Source organism: Phlebotomus argentipes, unplaced genomic scaffold (assembly GCF_947086385.1).
Source record: "Phlebotomus argentipes unplaced genomic scaffold, Phlebotomus argentipes genome assembly scaffold_18, whole genome shotgun sequence".
In the NCBI taxonomy this organism is placed as follows: domain Eukaryota; kingdom Metazoa; phylum Arthropoda; class Insecta; order Diptera; family Psychodidae; genus Phlebotomus; species Phlebotomus argentipes.
The window spans coordinates 17,591,033-17,608,075 of NW_026776177.1; the positions used below are offsets into that span (position 1 = coordinate 17,591,033).

The 17,043-nt window shown below is 42.4% G+C and overlaps 2 protein-coding genes across 4 annotated transcripts in view; both read right to left on the minus strand.

The window, feature by feature from the left end:
• Positions 1 to 6,920, minus strand: part of LOC132260853 (polypeptide N-acetylgalactosaminyltransferase 2-like) — an 81,947-nt gene extending 75,027 nt beyond the window's left edge. For both annotated transcript variants that reach the window (XM_059759228.1, XM_059759227.1), the window contains exon 1: positions 6,157 to 6,920. In XM_059759228.1, the coding sequence (XP_059615211.1) occupies positions 6,157 to 6,261 (105 nt within the window). In that variant the 5' untranslated portion in view covers positions 6,262 to 6,920. The remainder of the gene's footprint in view (positions 1 to 6,156) is intronic.
• A 2,223-nt stretch (positions 6,921 to 9,143) lies between these two features.
• Positions 9,144 to 16,336, minus strand: LOC132260378 (ATP-binding cassette subfamily G member 4). 2 transcript variants are annotated; one of them, XM_059758444.1, is made up of 9 exons: positions 15,987 to 16,336; positions 14,636 to 14,940; positions 11,818 to 11,935; positions 11,561 to 11,750; positions 11,344 to 11,489; positions 11,045 to 11,283; positions 10,181 to 10,606; positions 9,860 to 10,116; positions 9,145 to 9,806 (listed from the first exon to the last, which is right to left on the minus strand). In XM_059758444.1, exons 2-9 carry the CDS (start codon positions 14,766 to 14,768, stop codon positions 9,381 to 9,383), a joined length of 1,935 nt encoding a protein of 644 aa, XP_059614427.1. In that variant the 5' UTR covers positions 14,769 to 14,940; positions 15,987 to 16,336; the 3' UTR covers positions 9,145 to 9,380. The 2 variants fall into 2 exon arrangements, with proteins under 2 accessions (XP_059614428.1, XP_059614427.1); XM_059758445.1 differs by lacking the exons at positions 14,636 to 14,940; positions 15,987 to 16,336 and having other exon boundaries at positions 9,144 to 9,806; positions 11,344 to 11,485; positions 11,818 to 11,934.
• Positions 16,337 to 17,043: the final 707 nt, after the last annotated feature.

Here is a 17,043-nt window from a genome sequence, read left to right on the forward strand (position 1 = left end):
ACTGTTAAGATGAAATAATGCAAAATAACGGAGTTGTTTAAACGTGATGTGTAATTTTTTACTTTTCTTATCAAAATATTTGCCAAAGAGACTCTACGCAGTTTTATTAAAATTCACTTTCCACTAGACAAGCGTTGAAAACATTTTCTTTGTTCCCATAAAGCAAAAGCGCACGAGAGGAAAATCAGCGACTGTCCCGTGTAGAATCACTTAAATATTGCTCGGCGCTTCTTCCTCTCCTTGGTGCAATATTATTGTGCCGGAGAAACTTTTCTTTTCACGAAGAGGGCGAGTGTGTGTCCCAGAATAAGAAGTGGAACTTGAAGAGAAACCGGCAAAATTGCTGTATCCATAGTGAGATAATTTCAGTGAATTAAAAATGTTTTAATTGAATAGAGCAGAATTCCGCTGACTGAGTTACATACATATACTTCTTGTGGTCAAACAAAGCGTATCCATATTCATGTCTTGTATTGTAACAGTGGACGGAAATGTGGGCAAGTGGACCGATGCAGAATCCACCGGTAATTGATGAAGAATTGTGGACTGAAGCGCAACGGCTGCGAGAGTGTGGTGGAAAATTGGTGCAGAACTAATTTCGCAGCGATTTTATTATTAATATTATAACACTACACGTATCAAATGAATTTAATCACTGAGCAGGAAAATTAAGTGAAAGAGATTCATTGTGAATCTACAACCCCTCGAGGGCTAATGCAAGGGCTTCTCGTGCGCTTTCATTACTGCGAAATTGATTTTTCTTTCTGCCACTTGAGAAGTGAAGTAAAGTTCTCTTCTTTGAAATGGGGAAGAAGTGAAGGAAGTAATTAATTACATATTTAATCACCAGACAATTTTTATATTTCAAATTTTTCCCCCAAACACGTTTCTACTATAAATTGATCCACTGAAAATTGGCTCGAGATTTTCGACGCAATTATAAATGAAAGTGTTTTTGGCAAGTGACAATGTGTGCTAAAAGTTGGTATGAATAATTTAGCGAATTTGCTCAAAAGATGACTTTCATCGCTCATAAAATCTTAATTTTATGCAGCTCCCGAAAGATTCCCCCGGAAATTATCATAAATATAACTTTTTATTTTGACAAGTGCCACACTTTCATCCGATTTGTTTTTTCTCTCGTAAACAACGAATTATTTTCAGTCACGGAGTTTTAGTTTCTTCAGCAATTCATATCACGCCAATTACGCGTCGATGGCAATACATAAATAAATAAAAGTGGCCATATAGAGTGTGGTATACATATGATTACGTTTTTACAACATCCAACTGTGAGTGCCATCACTCATCTAATGGTGTTTTCTCACCGATTTACCCTCCCAGGATTTCCCCTAAAATCCGTCAAGTGAACACGAGTGAATCTCCATGGACATTTCAGGAGCATTTGTATGCAGATAAATGCAGTGAATCGAGTGATTAACTGGGGTATTTGCATAAAACGTCGCATTTGCATTATTCCTCAATGTTTTCAGCGTGAAATGGGGCGCTCACCCCCCGGGAAGCCGTGCCTATTCACACGCTGTCCGGCCAATAGAAGTGCTCTGGCGTCAACCGAAAGCTCCACTATGGATATGTACACAGAATACCTGCGACTGGATTGAGAAAGGTTGCATTTAATTTCCGGCCGTGCCGCGAATGGAGCATAAAAAAGTTGCAAACTTCTCACCCATGCTTTGTTCTCTCTTGTCAGGGACTTTTTCTGGCATGTCCTCTGAGCATTCACAGAGCGGAATTGGACAGCAAAATGAAAACAGCAACTGTGTCAAGTGTAACACACTCCAAGTGATCCTTAGAGAGTTTTCATGAAGTGGAAGATAGTGTGCACTAGGCAAGGCGGTTCTTTTTTTTTATCATAATTCACTTCATACTTTTTACAGTGAAAATCGCATTTTGACTGAATGCGAGAGGCAAAGATTCCACCTTCCCATTTGAGTCTCTAAATATTCCTTGTCAGGTTGGCAGATTCGACTTTCCTCTTTGGCTCTCTCTCTGTGGGTAAAGTGAGTTTGCCGAGAGTATTTCGCCCTCCTGTGTGTACATTTTGCGAGTATTATGTGAAATTTTCTGCCGTATCGTCATCAGCAGACAGTCGAACGAGAAACTTTTATTTATTTATCTTTTGCTACGAATCCACCAACGGCAGGACGGCGAGAAAGGGGTTGTGTGGGGGTGGGAAAAAAGTGAGCCCGCCATGTATGGGAAGTTTATCAGGAGGAGCGCAAAAGAAGGCACGCAGAGGGAAAGTTTACACTTTTGCCACATCTCGTCCTCGTGGATGGTGGTTGATGGTGCGAAATCCCAGAGGGGGTGTTCAAATAAATTGTTTTACAATTGGGGCCTAATTTTGCCATTTTCCACTCCACTCACGCTTCAGCGTACTTTTTGGCTTTCTCACTCTGACATTCATTGTCCCGAGACCCGCACCCTCCGGAGCTTCATAAATACCGAATATATTGTGGAAAAAAAAGAGTTACAGACCGACGATGACGGTGAAAACTCAGAGGGTGAGTAGCGGTCATGAGGATGGTTTTCCATTTAACTAAACTTCAGTTTCATTCAACTCTTCACTGTCATATCTGCTTTTCCCGGGGAAAAAACATTGAATAACCTTATATGATGTGTTTGCAGGGAAAATTTTTTTGAGATTGTTAAATAAAAAACCGAAAATAAATACATGTTCACAAGGGTTGGTGGCAAAGGAAAGAGTGTGAAGCTCGACGAGTGATAACTTTGCCTCTGCCAGCTAATCACAAAGTTATTCCCATAAAATTCAATTCTCCACCCTTCAGAAACTCACTCGTTGCTTTAGTGAGCTTTCCCCATAGAAATCAATGTGATTAATTTGCGGTGAGATGAACTTTTTCAGGGGTGAAATCACAGTGAAATCCACAGAGAGCCAGTGAAGAATTGGTCTTTTCTCCAATACACCATCATCGTCGCTCTTTTTTTTATTTATTTGCAATAATAAATTCAGTGTTGGAAGCGCTGAAACAGCTTCAAAATTATCCAATCAAGTTGAGAAATGAGCCTCATTCGCCCACCCCGAAGTGCAAGGAATGCGCGCGCCCTCTTCAGCACATAAAAGACAAGAATCACGGTGCTGGATGGGAATTAATTGAAAACTCCACCAATTCAGACGGACTTTAATTCTACAATTATTTTATTTATAGCTCCGCTCTCGGGTGGCTCCTCTTCCACCCCCTGCTGAGCAATTTGATAGCCACCCCCGACGGAATGGCGTGCATTTTTTAGTAACACTCCAAGCGTGCAGAATAAAAGTTCACCGTACTTTTGCTCCATACCTTTATCATTTAATTCGCACACACCACTTAATTAGAGCAAATTAATTTCACAAAAGTGCACCGTGGCACAACATACACTATGGTAAGTTGCAATTGCTTCGGAATCGCAACTTCCATTAGGCTTTATCTTGTGCGTGAAATTTTGATTTGGGTTGCATGTTGATCTAGAAATTTGACCCGCACGCAATTACAGAATTAAAATGAGATATTATAAATGGGAAAACTAGTCAAGTTGCTCTAATATCAAGGGGGAGATAATGCAGTCGGAAGTGGTGTACAGCTCAGCGGAAGTCTTGAGGAGTGGAAGGGTTCAAGAACCTACAATATTCCTTTTCAGCGCTTCTTTTACTGCCAAATGATCCCGATTCTTTGGATTTCTTTTGGTTTTTGTAAACATTTCTTGGTAATATTTTGAGAATATGATCGGAATAAAACACTCTAAAATGTGTTTTTAACTGAATTCTTAAAGATATATCGTATGAAAACTTTAGAGATTTATTATAATTTGAGAATTATTATGCGAACAGTCTAAAAACTTCTGGAAAATTTGAAAGTGTGAAGAAGTGGACAGATTTAAGGCATATTATCTCCCCCTTGCCTAATACCCAAAATGGTATTCTAAGTGTTTTGCAAGTGTAGTTTTATAGTAATGAATTGTGTGTACAGTATTTATGTTACTTTAAATTCATTTGCATTGTACTTGCTCTGAATGTCATCAACAATTCTGCTTGTTTACCAACAAAATACGAGATAAGTGGAGAACAGGTGATGCTCGCAAGCGTAATCTCTGTCTTAAGTACATAAGTGACTGTCTTGCATGGGGAAAATTTCACATCAGTGCACTTTCATTTAGAAGATAATGCAAATTGAATATTGTACATGAAAATCTCTTGTAGCGCACACAAAAAAATTCCCTAACCGAGAAGAGCTGTTTCCTCACATTATCAAGATTATTGAGTGAGGGAAAAAAGTAAAGCCGAACCGCGATATCGCGAAGAAGCGTCACTTTTTGATGGAATCACGTGTAAGTGTTGTTATTGGTGGCGAGATAAGATTTCTTGAGGTGAAAAAAGGGGCGTCGCAGAGGGAAAATGAGACACCGCAAACGATAAACATCCAAATTGATCGAGTCACTTAAAGTGTTTATTTGCTGCGATGCTAGTCAAATTCAATTTCCCTCACGAGCTTTGCCTTCCACGAGACACTTTTCCAGGTGCTCTTCTTCACCTCCACTCACACTGTCAATCCGCCTAAAGTCATTTTCAATCTAAAATCAATTTCACGCCAGCAAATTGCTGATAAAAATTGTCTTCCATGGAGAATATCTTATCAGGCGACAGAGGTGCCAAAGCCCTCTTCGCTCTGGCTGCTCTAATTTCCCCAAGTGGAAGCGACTCTGCAATCTCCATGGCACTGGAAATCCACCCACAATGCGTATAGGGAAATATCTCTCCGGCTGTTCACACTGTCATTAATTAAATGTTGTTTGGTCCACAATTAAGATAAATTTCGCATAAGTGAGATTGATGTCACAAAAAATGTTCAGCTTCTCATTAGCGCCAATTAAGGTTGGCACCTGCATTTCTTGCTCTTTGCCACCAGACAATTTGACACGGAACAGTCAGAGAAAAATGCGGCACTTCCATTTTGAATGCATACTGTATCGTGTCTGACGTAACTTATAATTATCACATTCTGTGGAAATTAGTTTATACAATTTCATGTGGAAATTTTTGAAAAGTTTGAATTGTTCAGTCAAAGTAAATTAGATTTTATGGCTCACTGTCAGCGCACATCCGTGTTTGCAAGAGAAAAACTCCGCCTGATCTTTAGGTCACTCGCGAATGAGGGAAAACCAATATATATAATGAAATCCGTTCCAGTACGATTTATACACCGACTTTCAATATTTTATTTCTCTTCAGAATTAAAGGTCATTTCAACTTTACCGAATTTGTATTTCATTTCATAAAATCTGCAAATTCGGTTTGCAACTTAACAATTTTCATAGCTTTTATTGGCGGCTGCCAGGCGGCGCTAGTGGAAAGTACGAATGATGACGTTGCCAGGCAAAATTGGGAGTTTATTTAATACGAAGTTCCGTCGGTGCGACTATTTTTCAGCGGCGGTTCTAAAAGTGTTTATAGGCCGGAATATTCCAACTTCCATCCGGTTTCTGCTCATTTTCCTCCACTTTGACGTAAGAAAATGTTCTTCGATGATAATGCGTATGTTTTCCGTGTCTTTCCCAAACTAATCTTAAGGAACTTCCAAGACTTTCCATTGATTACAGAGAGATGTTTTGGACACAAAGAATTGCAAATGCTTTGGGAAGTCGATCGGTTTCTTTGGAAAAAGTCGATAGATGTCCGTATCCTGGTTTTCACGTGAATTTTCCGGCTTTTTTTGCCTTCACGCGACGAAATATATGAATTGGCTTCCAGTGCCAAAGTTTCAAACGTTTCATGTCTCGCAGCAGATAAATTACCCACTTTCGCAAATGTTATGAATCGTAGCTTATTTAAAATGTTATGAAAGTAAAGTTGCAACGACCGCTTACTCATCATTTTTTTCATTCCAGAATTATTTGTATAAGTTAGTAGTGCTTCAAACACAAACTTTAATAATCTATAGCCGTGATCGCAGCACAGCTTGAGGGCTAAACACACTTGGGAACGAAGCCATGTTCTGAAATGTCATCTTTCTGCTCCGGTTTTGCGTGTACAACGTAAACAATCCGCCCACCCGTTCTTTCCGTTCCGCCGAGCAATGCGGGGAAGACTTGCGAATTGTGCAAAGTAGAGAGTATGGAAATTAGGCGGTTGATATTTACCTTGGCATTATTGGATTGGAAGTAGTAAACCATAATAAACATCCATGAAATTGATAGGAGAAGGAGAAACTTCACATTCCTTCTCATCTTCACGGTTCTCAGCATGAATCTCCAGGTGTTGCAGGACTTGGCGCGCGATAACACTCTGACTTCAGGGGCCCTTCGTCGTCACACACTCACGCAATCCGGCACTCTTGAGCCACAACTGCCACTGGCAACCATCAACCTCTTCAGCACCACGCGGTATTCACGGCACAGCAGAGAGAGTCCCCGCTTGCAATTAACATGCAAGAAATCACACCGAATATCTTCCTTTCACTCGCCACCCGTTTGAGCGCACTTACTAATGGCTTATTATTCTTTTTGCGTTTTGGCACACAAAGAGACTCTGCCTATTTGTCTTGCTCGCGAGTCACACAATATTTGCCTGGGTCGGTGGATTGTGAAGCAAAAGTAGTGCGCTGGAGATCGGCAAAGTGGTCTCGATGACTTTTTGTTGCTCTTTTCGCAAAGCCTCCGCGGATTAGCTAATTATGCTCTTGCATCACACGAGACTCGGGGCCAATTGGGCTGCGATAGAAAATGCTGAGAGAGGTCTAGGAAAATTCCCGCGCGCACTTCACTGTCTGGACGAAATTCACGTCTCGCCGTGTGGCAATTTGCATGCAACAGCCAATTGACCGGAGCTTTCGGCAGGTGTTACAGCACACGGAGAACTCCACTCGCGACTCGACACGGACACTGAGCACTCAACTTCCTCCTCGGGGCACTGCCGAGTGACTGGATGTCTGGAGCGATGCTGCTGGTGGAGGAGGCAAATCTCTGGCTTGGCGCGCGCAACGAAAAAGCTCCGTCTCAGCTCCGCGTTCACGAGCGGTCGCACCAGCAATGGCTCAGTGCTTTCGCCGCTGGAGCGCTGTGGGCCCCCCCTGGTCGCCAGAGAGTCGCGGCCTCTCTCCATTCACTTTTACACCGTCTCTCCCGCTCTCCACGTGGGCCGCGTCTCACGGAGAGAGAGAATCACCTTGATTTAAGATCACACACAAATTGCCTTCGCACTCCATTGCACTGGAGAAATGTTCTAATTTCTATTTTTCATCGATGAGCCTCTGGCTTCGCCGACGCCTCGCCCACCGCCATCATTTCCTCACTAATCACCCACTGCGAACTCGTTAAGGGAAGATATACGGAATAGTCTTCGATCCCTCGCAGATAAGCCGCTGAGTTGGTGGACTGGCGGAGAGGCTCTTTCTAGTTAAAGATACGAGTGTTAGGAATAGGAAGTGGTAGAATATTTGCGCTGCAAGAGCTTCTGTTAAATTGAGGTAAATTCGAAGAATTAGTTTGCTTCTATTACTTTTATTATTGCGATAAGAAACAGTTGAAGGAGTCTAAAAAGTGATGGAAATGGTGTACAGATTTAAGGAATATTATTTCCCCCTTGGATACCGTCTAAAACTCCCAATAAATCACGAGTATTGAGGATCTGAGCCAGCTCAGAGGTCTTTTTTGGAAGATCTTAACCCCAATCAGATATCTCTTGCACAGCCTTTAAAGCATGATTTCAGTTTGATATCAAGACGAATTTGATCGGGAATGCCGTTAAAGCCCCAATGATGGAACAGTTGATGCACACTCCAAACTATTTGACCCCAAGCTAAACCTTCCGCTCCGAAAATAGAATGTCTCTCAGCAGCAGATGCTGCCTCAGTCTCGAATCCATCGTCTCGGAAGCCTTTCCAGCTCGGCGACGATGCATTGAGCCAGCAATGAGGTGAATGATTGAACAATGGCGATGGGTAAATCAGCCAAGGAGAAATGGGTTAATGTCTTCCAGCGCACAATGAGTGGAATCTCGTGAAAAATAGGGGTGAGTGGGCGTTCTGGGACGCCAAAGACGTATTAGCTTCTCGCGTTACCGCCAACAATTGGACGCCGCCGAGAGGGAAGTCTTGGGGGGTAAAAAATCGCGTGCTCGAGAGCTGTTTGGTCATTCCGCAGCCCCAAACCTCAGGTGGGAAATTCGCGGAGGTGGGATTGTGTTGACTTAGGAATTTCCCCCTTGTTTGCTATCAGGAGAGAAAGGCTCTTCGGTGTGCCTTATTAATTAAATTCGGCCGAACTCTGGCCCCGCAGCCCAGAAATTCCTCTCCATTGATTTTCCACACATTCTGAGACTTCCACACTGATTTATCACCCGTTGTAATTTGACGGTATTCTTTCATGAGCGTTTTGACACATTAATCGCGTTGGGGAAGGTGAATAAATCACTTCTCGTACAACGTTGTTTTTGACTCTCACACTATTTTTAGACACTTTCAATTATAAACATCTTTCCTTTGCGTCCTCCGCGCAAACTGGGGCAAGTCCGTGGGTTTCACTGTCCCGGCCCCGGGCACATGCACTCTTGCACTCGATCACGTGAACGATGCACGACAAGTCGGCCCGCGAAAGGCCGCGCGGATGCCAAAAACGGGGCTATTTTTGCCAGGAAAACACTCTTCTTGACATTTTCAATTTTCCGTCATTTTCCCCGATGACTCACACGCCTTGTACTGAGACAGGGATTCTCCCAACATTGTCCTCTCACTCTACAGCCGTGGAATTGTACGCATTACCGTGCTTCGTCCGCTCTATTGCCGTCCCGCCTTCGCCGACGTGTGCTGCACGCAGAAGTGGGACGGCACGAGACAGAGACGACGCGATGGTATTCGTATCAACCATGTGGAAATTCCGAGGCGCGCATGCGACCGTGCACACATCTACACACGAATTTTTTCATCTGCAATCAATAACAAAACACCCAACCAGCTGATCGGTCACGTGAACCGCGCAGCGATGCCGTGCCTACACCGCAGATGGCGCCGCGAGTTAGATTTCAAGTGTAACGACATCGCGTGCGATCTCTGCGCGATCGTTGTCTGCTTCCAATCCAATGGTTTCCACTTTCTCTGTGAATTTGCTTGGAAATTGCGCTGAAATTCACTTTCTAGAATTCATAAAATATCAAAATTACGAACTTTATATAATAATTTATTGAAAAATTCATCATTGAGATTCTTAAAGTATAAAAACACCGTCGTTATTATACGGCCAACCATTTCTTACAGAATAACATTGTACGTTTCTTATATTGGATAAATCTATTGCTTTTTTTACTCTGTCACGTCATTTTGGCTCTTCCTCTATCACATTGCACACTCTGTCGCCAGTCCAACTGCTCTTCAGCTGCTGGAGAGGTTAAAGTGCTGCTTCACGAACTGCCCAATATACTGGACAGCCGGGAAGTTGGTCCTCCGCAGGGAGAGCCGCTGGCGGATGAGGAAGAAGGCCAGAGCGTTGAAGACGAGGTAGAAAATGCAGAGAGCGCCCACGGATATGGGGTAGCTGATGTCCTCGAAGCCCATCGTCATGAGGAGGAACTTGGCCTTGCGATAGGCACAGAAGACCTCCTCGTCGGGACAGATCATGTCCTCGCGGCTGTAGCCGTAGATGGCGGCCACGATGCCCTCCAGGCCGTACCGGAGATAGCTCAGGGACATCAGAGCCTTCACGTAGCCGGGAATCACGACACCCTTGCCGAACCCTATTCCGTACACGGCGAGCAGCATTGTGGGCACTGTGATGACGGGTCCGACGAACATGGCGTTCTGCAAGAGGAGACAATGTAATCATGTCAATAACATTTCATGAGCCATCTTACCACAACTCTGAGGCGCGACGCCACCAAGAGACCCCAGCTCTCGGACGTGAGCGATACGAGAATGCTGATGGTGTAGAACATGAGCATCCTGGCGACGGAGATGGGCTGGTCCGTAAACAGGTACACCATCGTAATGTACACAATGGCGAGGGTAATTTGAATGGGCAGTTTTGCCACCACCATCGCCAGATAGTACACGTTGAGGCGATACCACCTATTGAAGTACTCGCGCTTCAGGAGCTGCACTTGGAGGGGAACTGCAAGAAACACCATAGATGCGGTTACCACACTGCACAGCCCATTTCCACCATTGTAACTCACATTCGAGCAGGATTGGCATCATGGGAATGTACATGAAGGCGATGATGATTGTGAAGCAGAAGCCAAAGTTGTAGAGAGTCTTTGAGGCGTCATTGCCCATATTGTAGAAGAGGCCGCCAATGACAAAGCCCAGGAAGATGTGCAGGTAAACACGGAGCATGAGATAGCTCTTATCCCGCCACATTTGGATTGTCATTCTCTTGAGCAGGATGCAGAATTGATGCCACGACGAGGCACGTTTGAGGTCTTTGGGGTCAATTTCCACGTCAAACGCTTCCATTTGTGCGAGCTCTTGGCTGCCCGATGAATTCTCACCACTCTTCGCTGACTCAATTGACGGCGTCCAGGTGTACCTGCCATTGCTCACGCTCGAGACCATCTTCTCCAGGTACTCGCCACCGTACTCGCCGCTCGACACCTCAACAACTGCAAAGAGGGCAATAACTCTTTATCGTAACTGAGCAAAACACATTTGCTGTCGAAATGCCAATTATTTTCTTCACACGAGCCTAACCACATTATCACGCACGCCGCCTCGGCGTGCAATCAAGCACGTTAAGGGAAAATCAAGGGGGAGATAATACAGCTCGGAAAATCCTCCCGAATAATCTATGAAATAGGTTTCGGTTGTCAGGAATGTTATTTGTATATAATTGAGGAGAGCTTCAATGGAGACCAAGATAGAGACACACTAGATTTGTTGGTCATCAAATTGCTCTGAGAATGCACAATTATATTGAATAATTAAGTGAAATTACTAATGCATTAAACTCAAGACTATCAAGTCAGGGGAATAATATGGAAATATCTAATAATAAAGATTTTATCGAGGGAGTAAATTATAAGCTCTCTCGCCATACTTACTGAAGTCGGCCGGATTGTACGTCACTGGACAGATGAGCCCGATGTTCTGCATGTACTTGACAATGTTGGACCCCAATCCTTGATACACACACTGACCATTAGCCATTATGTACACATGATCGAACATGGCAAACATCTTCGCCGAGGGAGTGTGAATTGAACAGATAATCGTCCGTCCGCCATGCGCTATTCTCTGCAACAGGGAGACGCACTGCGAGCTGGACAGGTCATCCAGGCCCCTGTTATCGGAGAGATCACAGTGAGACACTTGCAATTCATGTAATTGTGAGTGAATTTACGTCGTTGGCTCGTCCAGGAAGATCACTGGTGGATTGTTGACGAGCTCCAGAGCAATTGACAGCCTCTTGCGCTCACCACCCGACAGCTTATGGCCCATCGTGTCTGCCGCCTTGGACAGCCTCAGCAGGTCCAGAATTTCATCTATCTGGAAGGTATGTGTTTAATCGAGTTTAGGAAAAGTTCTCTTGGAAAGTTTATTGCATAACTCCACGTTACCACATCCAATTTTTCCTCTCTCGTCAATTGCTTGCCAAGCTTCAGGTCTGCGGAAATCAGCATCGCCTCCCTCACGGTGAGCATGGGCTGGTAGATGTCCTCCTGCATTATGTAGCGTGACATTTTCCGAAATACTCTCATGTCTCTGGGGCGGTTGTTCACATTGATGGTGCCTGTGGCCTCGGAGCATCTGCGGAATCAAAGGGGATGGTCGGGTTATTGGCATTCTCTGATGGGGTCATTGGATGTTGGCGTACTTGTATCCCGCCAGGACATTGAGAAGAGTACTCTTGCCAGCTCCGGATGGGCCCAGAATTGCCGTGAGTTGACTAGATCTGAACTTGCCATTTATTCCACGTAATATCACTTTATTGCCTGCAATGGAGAGACGCACTGCGGTTATGAACTATTGTCTTTCATCCTTATCAGCTATCAGTCGAGAGAGTCGTGAGGCAATTCTGCGAGCATCATCGAAAATCGCATGAGAGGTCAATAAGACGATAGTTTGTTCCACTTTTCACACACATGGAGACCGCAAAGTGTATTTATTTACTCATTTCTGAAGGCGATAGTGAAATTTTTTTCGTGAAAATCCATTAACAGTATTAAGTATCTGAATTAACACCTTCTTCACTGTCCATTTCTACTCACGAAACCATCCCAAATGTGTCCACTATAAAAAGCCTCTCATTACTAAAGTTGACGTCTTTTCGTGCTAATTAAAGAAGCACCACAGAATTGAAATTTGGTTTTGCTTAGAGAGTTTTTCTTTCATCTGCTTCCAATTGCTTGGTTTACTTCGACGAAGTGTATCACCCATAAGGAAACCCATTAACATTGTTAATGCCTCGGATAAGGCATTTTTACAACACATCGAGAGGCAAAATTTAGTGCACTTCAGCGGCCTTATCAAATCAATGTACATGACACGGGTTCATGATTGAGGTCGATCTCATTCTCGCAGAAAATTGCCCGATCGAGGGGGGTGAAAGAGGCTGAATGAGAGTGTGCAAGATTTTATGGAGATGTTTACATCGCTCTTAAGTGTTTCTTTTACCCACTATTTAGCGGTTTATCGGGGAACGAAAGCTGCGAGATTGGAGGAAAATTGACGCTCTGGGCTCTATCAATTGATGCCTCTGATGTCACACTCTTCATGCTCAACATTGTTATTGTTCACCCAATCGTTTCAACAGTTACAGCTCAGTCGAGTGGAATAATGGCATTCTGAGAAATCTCAAACTTTGCACATTTATCTAATCAATTGACAAGGGGTTGAAAACTCCAACGAAACCCGCCCTTCATGAGATACACTGCAAATGTCCACATTTGCTATTGATTCACCCTCTAAATGATAAAAGAATGAGACAAACTATTTTGGGATTTGCTGTAAATCATTCAGATTGTGAGTAAATTCTCAATGTTACACTCAAAACATTCGCATTTATCAAAACTCCCCCATGAAGCAAGAATAAATTTGGAGGAAAATCGCAGATGTTGGCCTGTGAGAACTTTGTAGAATTTGTGTCACATTCTCAAGATTTTTCCCTTGTAAAAGAATATAAATCAATGCTCAGGCAAAGAGGTCATTTGCATTATCGTAAAACTGACCTCTTCGTGCCAAAATACGAGTGGCTCAATTCCTCTTATCATCGACACGAAATATATTCAAATGGTGTTTCATAATTGAACATGACAAAAAAACTCATCGTAGAATTCAAGTTTCCGTGTTGCTCTTCGCCCTCGAATTCCGCGATAAACTCCACCAGCTGAAAAGGTGCATTTTGCAAAACCGCCTTAAGTGATTTATGGTGTTTTCACGATGGCATATTATGGGAAAATGTTGCGTGAATAATTGTGTTTTTAAGAAAATTTCTAGGGAGAAATTCGCTTTGTTTTTGCAATTCACGAAAACACAGCTTTCGTGGAAATTTCACCATTGCGTCAATGCTTTTTCCCCAAAAAGGGGACAAAAGAATTGCTGGGTTGTGCCAAAAGTGATTAACAAACAAGGAAAAAACCTTCACTTAATGATAAAGTGAGGAATTTGCATAATTTCTGTGACAAAACTGTCATTTAAAATCGAAAATACGAATTAGTATCATTAGAAATGTGCTGAGATGTTCTGTCCAAACTTGAACTATGTTATATAAGAGCTTGATATTTCGGCAATCATCCGTCCAGCACCTGCCTTATTCCATTTATCACTAATTCCTGACTGGAATATATTAAAATATCTGATAAATTTCAGCATAAAAATGTCGTGAAATTTATTTGAGACCCGAAAGACATTGAGTGCCATTAATAAATCTCTCTCGGTCATTTGGAAAATTTCCAGACAAATCCATTAGATGAATTTATGTTGAAAAGAAACACTTTTGAAAGTGGTTCTTTGCAGATCTCATAGAATGAATAGAACTTTGCTCAATCAGCAGAAAATTGACCAGATAGTGTGAACTACTGAGATAAAACAGTGTATTTGTCTAAGGATTGACACATTTTCTAACATCTTCCAACAACTGGAGGCATTGTTCTTTATCTGCTGCTAACTATAAAAAATAGTACAAATTCGATAAGACCATTCAGGTCACTTGAAGAGCCACCAGTTAACCAGGAAGCACAGTTCTCTGGATCCAAAACAGCAAAATTGTGTAGTTCCAGTTAATTGGGTTTTAGAGGCTTTTTAATGAGCAATTAGCCAAATATTTTTGTGTGCGGAGGGAAGTTTGAAAACCAGTACAAAATATTTGTACTTTGACGATGTTGACATTGAAAAAGTGTGACTCAATATGTGATTATTTTCAGCTCATGAAAGGACTCTTCCTGAATAGGCACAAAACCGCGACATTGTGTGATGAAATATAGGGCGCAAAAATATGTAGTTCATTGTTGTCGTGTGAATTGTTTGCGGCTTTTCCCATAAATCAGGTGAAAAGTCAATGTGAATTGATGGTGGGAGCGACAATTTGAAAAACAAATGAGGAAAGCGCCTGGCTTCCGTCCGAGGGACAAATGGTGGCCGGCAGGGCTGAAGGTGAAGGTGATAATTGAGAAATGGTGTGCTCGCATACTCACATGAGAGCTCAGGAACGGAATATGTGAGGTCCTGGAAGTCGATGTTGACGGGCGGCCACTTGGGCAGGTGCTTCAGTCCACCCTCGCCCTTGTCGTTCATCTCATCCGCCAGGCTGATGTCGTAGCAATTCATAGCAAAGCGATTAATTGGCACGTTCGCAAGCGGACTAATTGGCTATGGGTTCTGTGTGAACAACACTCCTCAACCTAACAATGGATTCCAATTGGATTCACATTTGCAATTCACCAATTTCCACGACTCTCACAGCCTTTTCTGGATCGTCTTTTCGTTCTGTGCGCACTTGCTGGAAAGGGAAGAAGTAAAACTTGAGGAAAAGGCACCACAACATGGATTGCATTAGTCGAGGTTTTACATATTATATTGCTCTTTTCAACACTTTTCGAAATTTCGACTTGTCTTGGCGAGTTCAATAGAGGAAAAGTGGGAATAGGTAATTTCCGTGACTCTTTTTTTTTCCCTTCCGTCCGCAATTCGAGTTTATTTAGCACTTTATCCAGCTTATTTGCATTAAAAGTACATATATGTACATTTATTTTATACGGGCCGCAGGAAGTGATTTCTACAAAAGCCACAAGTTTTTTTTTTCTTCAGTTACATTCAAAATTGTGCGGTCTTCAATACAAAACGATAATTCACCGCACAAATCATTTGAGATGCACAAAACTTTCGCACTGAAAGTTTTCTTTCATAACAGTATTTTTTTTTGTTTAGAAATCCATATAATAGAATTTGCAAGCCATATTCGCCACATTCTCTATTGAGTAAGAGAACTTTCTCATAACTCAGCGTGAATTTGTCACGAGACAATTTACACCATCAGAGTTAATTGGCTAATAAAAGTCAACGTCAAGGTGCATTTTACGGGAGATAAGAGAGCCATTCATGGACCATGGAGACTGAATCTGTGGCCAATTGAGTCAGCAAGTCTTGTGGAGTGAATGAAGTGAATGCAGATGTGAAAGGCAGTCGATATTGCACTTGAGAGGCAAAGTTGCAACTCGCCAAGGAAGTGAGGGGATTTCACCATCCAAGTTCATTATCGATCCCTTGACATGCACATTAAGACGCTGACAAGAAGTGTGTCATATTTGGGGAAAAGAGCAGAGACGCGAGAGACACGAGAAATTTCCCGAAAAGAGAGTGTTTGTGTGAATATGAAATTAGCTTAGAGAGATGTTGGCTGGCTGTATAAATATTTATGCCATGAAGACGGAGATTTCTCATATTCGAGCAAGCGGAAATGAGGCCCTGCCCATCTGCCAATTGAATCGTCTCCAAGAGAGTCGAGAAATAGAACTCAAATTGGGTTGCCGCAGAGACACAGCTTACATTTTTAATTGATCTAATCACATGGAACTCCGAAGCACTCCCCCAAGTCTGTCCACTCGAATTTCTCCACTAACTCAACCGCACACTGACTTGCTTCACGGGCTTTCACCGGTGCTTCCCATTCGCAGCACTGGAGGCTAGAACTTGGTGGCTGAGGAAGTTTGGGAAGCGCAATAGAGGCGTTCTATTTCTGTGCTGTGTGTTGGAGAGTATCTGGGTCCCGATGCGTTCCTGCCGCGCTCTAGAGCAACACTGAACTCGCAAGAGTCGGACACAAGGCAGAGAAACGGCAGCCCCACAACAATGTTCGCCGAGAAAACAACAATATCGCGGCTACACTCCTCGCAATACAGTCACGGTTTATCACAGCGAGAGTATTGCCTTTCGTTGGTAGCCAAGAGTACACTGAAAAGTGCCAGATGAGCATTTTTACTACGATCGTGATAAGAGATAATCAGCGCTGAGCTTAGCTCAGAAATGATGGCTTAAAAACAAATCTTTAAATAGCTTCAGTTGTATAATAGAAACTTCTTATACTTTTCAAATACTCTCCTCGATTTGTTCTTTCATACTTGAAACATCCTGTTTCTGAAAGATCAATGCATAAATTTTCGAAGGGTGAATCGAAAATTGTGAAAAGTTGATTTTTTATATTATTTTTCAAATTTATGCTCTGTATTTTACGGGGCAAATTCAAAAATATTTTCATGCATTGCAGCGTCAATTCGACTATTAACCGTTTCTAATAATTCTTTTGATTTTTTTTCTTCAAAAGTATGAAGAAAAGTTTCTGAAAGGTATGAAAAATTGATTTCTTTTTAACTTATTTGGATAAAAAGTACTCAAAGACTATTATAAATCGACTTTGAGAACTATTATTTACTGTTTTTTTTACTAACTTTGATATATTTCTGTCTATAAATCCAAAAAATACCAAAAATAACAAATGAGACCTTTATAAAATAATTAATTTTCCAAAATTGCTCTAAAACTTTTTTAAAAATTGGGATTTCGTTTTTTTTTATAATTTTCGATTTACATGCCGAATAGTAATTTT